This window comes from Charadrius vociferus, unplaced genomic scaffold (genome assembly GCF_000708025.1).
Source record: "Charadrius vociferus isolate BGI_N301 unplaced genomic scaffold, ASM70802v2 scaffold278, whole genome shotgun sequence".
Lineage (NCBI taxonomy): Eukaryota > Metazoa > Chordata > Aves > Charadriiformes > Charadriidae > Charadrius > Charadrius vociferus.
Window position 1 is genome coordinate 3,008,416 of NW_009649705.1, and position 8,644 is coordinate 3,017,059.

The 8,644-nt window shown below is 34.6% G+C and overlaps 1 protein-coding gene across 1 annotated transcript in view; it reads left to right on the top strand.

Moving 5' to 3' along the window:
* PSPC1 (paraspeckle component 1) overlaps nucleotides 1-7,227 on the top strand; it is an 81,666-nt gene extending 74,439 nt beyond the window's left edge. Inside the window, exons 10-11 of the mRNA XM_009890649.1 lie at nucleotides 3,920-4,089; nucleotides 6,751-7,227. Coding sequence (XP_009888951.1) covers nucleotides 3,920-4,089; nucleotides 6,751-6,936 — 356 coding nt within the window. The 3' untranslated portion in view covers nucleotides 6,937-7,227. The remainder of the gene's footprint in view (nucleotides 1-3,919; nucleotides 4,090-6,750) is intronic.
* The last annotated feature ends 1,417 nt before the right edge of the window (nucleotides 7,228-8,644 follow it).

The window sequence follows — 8,644 nt, forward strand, 5'->3', positions numbered from 1 at the left end:
TTTCTGTTCAGAAAGTATTTGGCGTTCTTTTGGAGTAACTACCTGTTCAGAGAAGTTGAGACTGTAATTGCATGCAGTGAAATGATATAGAGCTTAAAATTGGTAAGTTCTTGTTGATGTACCTGACAAAAGATTAATGAGTAATGTGGTTGGTGTACTACTAATTTATTGCAGTCTGTATTTGCAGATATACTCAGTTCACTTTTGTGAATATTGTCACTGCTAAAAACTGCTACTGTGAAGTATAGACATTCTTAATAATTAGAGCTTGCTCCGTATATGCAGACTGAAACAGTTTGGAATGTTACTTAGCGAGAATATCTGCTTTTAAACAAGACTGAAACAGAATATTTATTTAAAAAAAATCTTACTAAACTGTATTAACTATCAAGATATATCTCTTGGAACCTTTCTGATGTTCATTTAAAATAAGATGATAATTTAAAGAAAAGTTAATATTATTTTTGTGTATTTTAAATTTGAAAGTGCATACAAAACTTGGTAAACGTTGTTGCTTGACTTTTTGAGTAATGTATATTTATAGACTAATGCTTGGTCCAGATTTTAAAATACATAATTCACCATTTCCTTGCATTTATTAATTGAGAAGCATTTATAGCTGCGAAATAGAAATAGGCTTTTTATTTCTATCAAGATGAAGAGCTTTAAAAATAATTCTAAAGGAAAAGGTTTCTTATCTACAAATAATAAGCTGAAACATTTGGTATCTACAAATAATAAACTGAAGCATAAATTGTGACCAAATTTTTTATTTTATAGTTGTACTTTTTGCATATTATTACAGTCTACTTGAAAAATTCATATGATTAGGAGACTTTGTAAATATTGGTACTGTGCCAGTTGTCTAGATCCATAAGATACACTTCTTATGTACAGATTTTAAATGTGTATTTATAGCAATCACTTCACAGCCCTTTTCTTGTCAGGTTTTAATAGTTAACAGTGATATTCATCATGGGCTTGCTTTGTAAGTTTTGCGCTGTGACTCGATTTTAAACTTGATGCAACTGCTTTTAGAAATAAATGTGCAGTTCTAAAAGGAGTTACAGTAACAGTGAACTACTATTTTAAAAAGGGAAATACATCCATAGCAAAATAGGTAAAATAGTGTTTGTTTCCACAGTGTCTGGATTTTAGGTTAGCTCACTGTGGAGTTTTTTTTTCTCCAGCTCATTAACAACCCCACCACTACAAACAAAAAAACCTCGACCTGAAAAACCTGCAGTAGACCTTTATATAGTTGACTTTTAATTATTGATCTTAGCATCCTCTCTCAACTTTTCTGTTGGAATTGTAACTTAAAAATAAACTGGCCTTTACCTGTGCCATTTGTGACTTTTCATCATGTGGGACAGTGGGGAGCTGGAGTATCTTCAGTAATATAAATATCTGCATGATAGTGTTATTAGAAAGCAAGGTACCTCTGTGACGGATTTAATTAGCATTCAGCTGACTTGTGCAGGACCACTCATTTTTACATTGTTTTCTGCAGCAGACAAGTTCTGAGAGAATCTATATGCATCATCATAGCACTTAAATGGATCTGTAATGCTGAGTTCAGCTTTTCAATATGGAGGGGGAAAAAAAAAAAGGCTTTTTTTGGAACTCTCTGCTTTGATGACGATTATTGTCTATGCCTTGTTGCCGGCTGTGCTAGACCTTGGCATGTGCAGTTTGGACACTTAGAGTGTACTTTTTCAGCCCTCCAGATAGCAGAAAAAGACTGTTTTTAGTGCCTGTGTATTGTGGCATGAACACTGACTACTTTTCATCTGTTGCTGAACCTGTTCTGGTGAATTAACCGCTAACACCAGTGTCCCACCAAAAAGAATGGGTAATCAAGTGGTTAGCTCTTACAGCTTTGGAGCCTGGAGGACCTCTGAGGTATAGCTGAAATGCCATAGTGGCTTCTTGCTGAAACTTTGTAGGGCTTCACTTTCTCCTTGCATTACGCTCCCTAGTTGTCCTCCTGTCAGAGCTGACTGCCTGAAACTTGCTTAATATTACAGAGGTTTGATATTATAGGTTGCTATACCCACTCTGGGAGCAATATGGGTGCATTTGTGTGATACGGAGGATGGGAACTTTGTTGCACTTGAAGGATAAGTGAACACTACCTGTATCAGGCCAGCTGGTTAAGTTTAATTAGGGTGGTAAGCAAGCCAGTAACAGATAACTGAGCATGGACTGCTTTTACTTAACGGCACTACTGCCAGCACTAAAGCGCTGACATCATGATAGTCCTGCAGAACCTCCAAAAATAAAGGTTTCTCCTTATATTGGCAGTTTAGAGTTCTTTTCCTTCCGTATTTGTTCACTGAATGGATGACACTAAAAAACAGTTTTAGGGCATATTCAACTGTAATTCTCTTGAATTGTAGCACAATCTTCTACCTGCTACGTGAACTGATCATGCTTATGAGTAGGTAAGAAGCATTCAACTTGTACATACCTTTGTTTTGGCTTAGTGTCTTAGGGAGAGGTCTTGGAGTATCTAATTACTAAGCTCAAATGAGTTCTGCTTTTCAAAATTACAGGATTTTTCTCTCTTGCTTCTAATAAACTTGTTTAGCACTTTACATGTGCTGCTGTGTTGCATGGATTGTTTTTGCTAAGCAGCTTGCAGTTGGCATAATGTATATGATCAAGCCCAGGTCTGCAATTTTTGGTAGCAGTATCTTGGATGCAGTGGTTTCACTGACTGCTGTGGTATGTGTACTTGGGGCAGGTAATAAAGATGCAATTTTACATACCTGCAGATAGTCATAGTATTGTATCTGTGCTAAATGACCTGCTTACAATGATGTACATTTAAATATTCATTACTAAAGAAGTTACAGTTGTGATGAGAGGTGAGATTGATTTTTGAAATAACAGGTTTATTAGTCTAGCAACAAGTCACTTTTCTTGATGCTCTTGTATGTTCTCATAACTTAAAACATAAGCTAGATTCCAAAGGCATATTTTCCATTATCAAATATTGGATGCATGCTTTTGGCTGAAAAGGGTGCATTATTGTTGGGCGGTGGGTGGGAAATGGATCACCACTGGTCTTGATGAGATTTCAAAATAGCACATGTAAATTATATATATAATCAGACTTTTTTCTTTCTTGTAACAACATGAGAAAATGTTATGAAGGCAATTTTACCTACCCGTTGAGTATGTTAGTGGGTACTGGCAGAGCAGAGTTTTCTAGCACAATATTATAGCTAAATGATCTCCCGAAAAGATGTTTTTAAGCTTGTCTTCTACCTCTTAGTGTGAATCAGAATTTTGGAGGAGACTATTCTGTCACTTTCAATTCTAACAAAACTTCTGTGTTTTCTGGTACTTTTCCTTCAATAAATTACATCTCAATGCAAGATTTATTTATGCCATATTACAAATAATTTATTGTAAAGTTAAGTACCATATTTGGTATTGCTTTTAGACATTAGACTAATATACTGTAACACTATATACAGTTAACGTAATGCTGGTAGAATAGTTCTTGCAAATGTATATTTATATGTTATGATCCCTAAAAAGCCAAGTTGCCTTGTAGCTGCCAATTACTGCAAAGTCACTTGAGATTTTTTGCCAATTTGTTGTGCGTATACTGCATATATATGCTATATGAACACTTCAATTCCTGCACAGGTGTACAGCTATATTTTGCTGTAAAGTTCAGGATTTTCAAATACAAGAGGTAGATTATGTAATGCAAAATAATAGGGATTAATGCAAATCTGTTTAAAAGCAGATGATTGAGATAAATGTACAGTCTCAAAGAATATATTTTTTTATTTGAAGTATTGGAAGTTTTGTACATTTGGCTTTTTAAATATTGTAAATTGTTTGTTTATTCTTGTAAAATTCAGATAGGACAGCTCTAAGTATAGATTGTTTTGCATAGATGCGTTTAGCCCAGCACCTGCTGGTAACCAAGGCCCTCCTCCAATGATGGGTATGAATATGAACAACAGAGGAACTTTACCTGGCCCTGCAATGGGTCCTGGTCCTTCCATGGGACCAGAAGGAGCTGCAAATATGGGAACACCAATGATGCCAGATAATGGAACAGTGGTAACGTATCACAAATTTAATTACTTTGAATACCTGTCACGTCTCATGGCCCATTTCTGTTACCAAAGATATTTTCACACTGAGTAAGAACATGTTACGTGTTCTGAATCTGTTAAAAGTAATTGATAAAACTTGTTTGTGGAAATAATTTACAAGACAGAATGGAAATCTTTATTTGACATTACTGTGAAAATCCTATTTCCCTTAGGAATGGGGGGAGTTCTTTGATAAGTAAGCAGACTTTAAATTGAGATTAGAATATACAGCACTTGTGGCAAAACTTTGCACATATGACCTGTCAGGAAAAACTCACTGAGAAAAGGAAATCACTTCTGTGAAATGAAGAAGGAACAGCATACCAGAGTAATCTGTAAATTTAGGCATTTGCTCTTTTTTCTTTGGTGAAACTAAATTCATGCTGGTTGGGGTTTTTGATGAACAATTAAATGTTGGAAGCTGTATAGTGTGAAGATATCTTTGTGTAAACTATTTAATTTTTTTAAAGCGACTTTAGTATTTTCAGTATTTCCTTTCTAACACTGTTGAAAGCATGAGATTATGACAGTAATTATGCCACTTGTTCCTCGTCACCTCTCTTGTGATTATATAGACACTGAAAAAGAGGTGTAAGGAAAAGAACGTGGTATCGTAATTCATGGTATCTGTCTCAAACTGTTGTTTTTCTACAAAAAGCCATTCCAGGTATGGAAATGTAGGGAATATACTGACACTTCAAATTGCATGTTTTAAATTCTTTTTTTTTACTTCCATTTTCTTCTGTACAACACTGAAGGACAAATTAGATGGGGTTTTTTTGTTGTTCGTTTTGGACTTTCAGAGTTTTTAGTTTGGGGGGCAGGCCCCCACAGAAAGGCATAGCCTTATGGTATTCTTCCTATTGTTGGAAAGACTCTTTAAAGATCCTTTGAGGGATGTCTGCTAAAACACTGTAAGAGTTAATTTCAGTTTCAACTGGGGGAAATGGAGAATATGCTTTATAGACCAGAAATACAGTTTCTGTTTTTTAAATTTGATGTTTTTCTGAAGTCTTTTAGGGGAAAGTTGGAGCAATTGTCTTTTTGTTCCACTGCAGTCTTTTGAAACAGATGATCTTTGAACATAACATTTTAAAAATAGCTTTTTCCACCTGATACTTTATTGTAGGTAGTTAATTCCTGCAGTTTTCTTGTTAGCTGGAAAGAGGGGTCCTTGTTGGAAAGGGGACTTTTTGTCCAAAAGTCAAATGGTGAAAATTATCAGGAGTATGTGATAAGCTGTTTGTTGCAATTTATACCCATTGCTAACCATCTGGCATGAGTTAATTTTTAAATAATTTTTAACCAGTAGATTTTAAGATACTTTGAGCAGTAGTAGATCTTTATGCAGCTCTTGAAGTAATTTTTTTTCATATTCAATGTCAAATTTTAAACAATGCACGTATATACAACCATGATCTAAGTTGCATATATATTTTTATCTATATAGATACAATGTTGTTTTAAAATAATGTATATATGAATTATCGGACTTTAGAACTGTTGAACTCTACTACTGTTACTGGAGTTAGACTTTTGGAAGAGTTCTTGTCTGATTCAGGCATATAAATAAAGCACACGTCTTGAACGTTCTTGTCGAACTCTGAATACCTGGGCAGTTAATGCAGATAGTTGTACAGAAGGAATTTCTTCTGAAGGCATAACTGTCCTCAACAGGTGAATGATGAGTTATTTCAAGATCTGATTGTATCATGTATCTATGCTTTTAATGGTTTATGTTATGTTGAGTTCATGTTTTAAATTTCATCATTTGGGGTTCTATTTTTAAACACTTGCATAAATACTGAACTATAAGTGCTCAGATGCATGTTTTCTGTTTTAGGTCTTAACTACTATAGCCAAATCTGTGTAAGCGCATACACCTTTATTAATATTAGGCACAGAACTAAGGAAAATAAACACAGAACACTAACTGGATTTTCATATTATGTTGGTAGTTCAGATTTAGCTTTATATATATCAAGTTTTTTTAAAATTAAGCATAGTCCAGTTATGCATTTTGCCACTGGCTGTGTCAGTTTATTTGGAGTGAGTTTTGAAAGTCTAATTAAAGATTCCTAATGCCATACAAATGGCTGACTCCAGGTAGTATGGACTGAAATATCCACACATATGTGGGTTTATAAGTCTTCAGGTTAATATTGATATTAAAAGAATAAACCTTCAGTGTCTAGAAATACAAAAGCTGATTTTTTTTCCTAGTTTGACAATGTTTCTGTCTCTAATTTATTTAAGGGAAAAGCATCGTAGTTGGTATGTGAGGCAGAACAGGGCTCACATATAAAATTACTGTTTGCTGTCTCTTCTGTTACATAGAGTATATGTGTTGTTTCAGATGTGCTTGAAAGGATGAAGTTACATTCAGCACCAGAGTTGGTCTTAACACTTAAGTTTTTAATTTTTAATTTACTTCGCAAAGTTGGAGCGTAACATTAGCATTCTTTAATTTCCAGCTCTTTTTCCATAATAACTAATTGAATTGCTCCTTTCTTCCCTCTATGTGTGATCCTGATTCTGCTGGACTATCTGCTGAACTTCATGACAACATCACTTGTGGTTTTTGTTGTAACTCACATTTGGCATGTTCCAAATGGACTTGTATTAGCATAATGAGAGATTCCCTCAAGGAGGTCCATCACAGATGGGTTCACCTCTGGTTAGTAGAACGGGCTCTGAAACTCCTCAGCCGCCAATGAGTGGTGTAGGTGCCGTGAGTGGTGGACCTGGTGGCTTTGGTAGAGGAAACCCAGGGGGCAACTTTGAAGGACCTAACAAGCGTCGCAGATACTAAAACTTATTTCATTCCTTACTGTTTAGAAATTCCAGTAAAACTATACAGTGATATGCCTTTATAATTTTAGCTGTTACCTGGAAACGGTTTTATTGTTATTGTAGTCTTTAAAACAGTTTCTTTTGTAAAACTTTTTTTGTATTCAGTCATAGGCTTTGTAGTTTAGAGAAGAAATGATGCGGATCATTATGTAAGGCAATGTGTTTGTGACTAGCAAAATACAATGTGTGACTATGCTGTAAAATGTGCAGTTATCTGATTACAATAAAATATAAAAATCACTTTAAAGGATTTTGGGAATGTTATTACAAATACTGGGTGAGAATAATTTTATGCTTAATTATAAGTGGCATCATTTTCATTCTTGTGTAGTTTCTAATATGTGTCAAGAAAGTTCCATTCTTAATAGTGATTCTGTTTACTGCATGTGGCAGTACATACTGTGAACGATTTATCACACAACTGCGTTTGTTTGTTTTGACTTTGGAAGAGTATCACATTTTATACTAAGCGTTCTCAAGGTTACTGTGTCCTTGCATCTCAGTCTCCCTTTGCGAACTTAGTCACAATAGGCTTATTGACAGAGTATATCCGTTACTCAAATTACTGGAAAATGTAACTTGGGAGAAAAAAAACCTTTGGAAAAGGAATCTGTATCTATGTTGTATTCATAACAGTATGAATGAATTTACCTAAACCATACTTCTATAGAAGAAAAATTGTCATCTGTGTGTTCTACTGATCGTTGAAGTATCTTCCCATTGCAAGGAAGGAGACATTTGTGCGAGCTGGTTTAAAGCCTTCCACTGTGTAATGCATCATTATAAGTATACATTTCCCCAATGGTTGGTTTGAATAGAAACAAGTCTGTTACCAATTATTAACAGTTTAATTAGAAGGCAAATACATGTTTTTCAGTTAAAATAATTGTTCACTTGTAGTAGAGTAATATACATTTAGAAGGATTGCTCATGAGTATTCTTGATAAATGTTTTACAAAATGATGAATTTGAAAAATACCCATTTCCAACACAAGTCAGGCTAGATTTGCTGATTGAGTCTTAAGATAAAACTGATGATAAAGCTAGTAGGAAGCTTGTTATGATTCAGATTTTGTCAGTCATGGAAGATGATGGAAAAGACCTATTGGTTCTATTCCTGTAATGGCAAGAAAGTAGGGATATTTTTGGTTAGTATTGCTTTTTTCCTGTGCAAAACAGTTGTAAAATATTAGTGTTCTGTTTTTATCAGTTTACTCACATTTTCAGAAATAGAAATTGCTAAAATTTATCTGCATGAATAGTGATAGTAAATTGATTAAAAACTGATTTAAGATAACATGGTGCCCTAATTATATCAAAATTTTATGTACATATGTCAAAGCATGGGATGCAAGCAGCAGGGAGAGCATGTATGTGTTACTTCTTAATACTCCTGTGATGGTGAATTGAATTGTGAGCAAAAGGGTAACAGGAAAATTGCGGCATTGCTGGCATTTTGGAAGTACAGTTATTTAATTTGCCAGTGTTACATGGCTTAAGATAGAGATTACTTTCATACAATTCAGGAGTTACCGTGTGTGTAGGTCCTCACTTGTGACATCTGTAACTACTAAGCATTTTCCTCTAGACTGTCTTTAATGTTATCCTTTTTCGCTCAACTTGAGATATGTGCCACACTTTATAGTTTGTAATGCAATAGTGAGTTA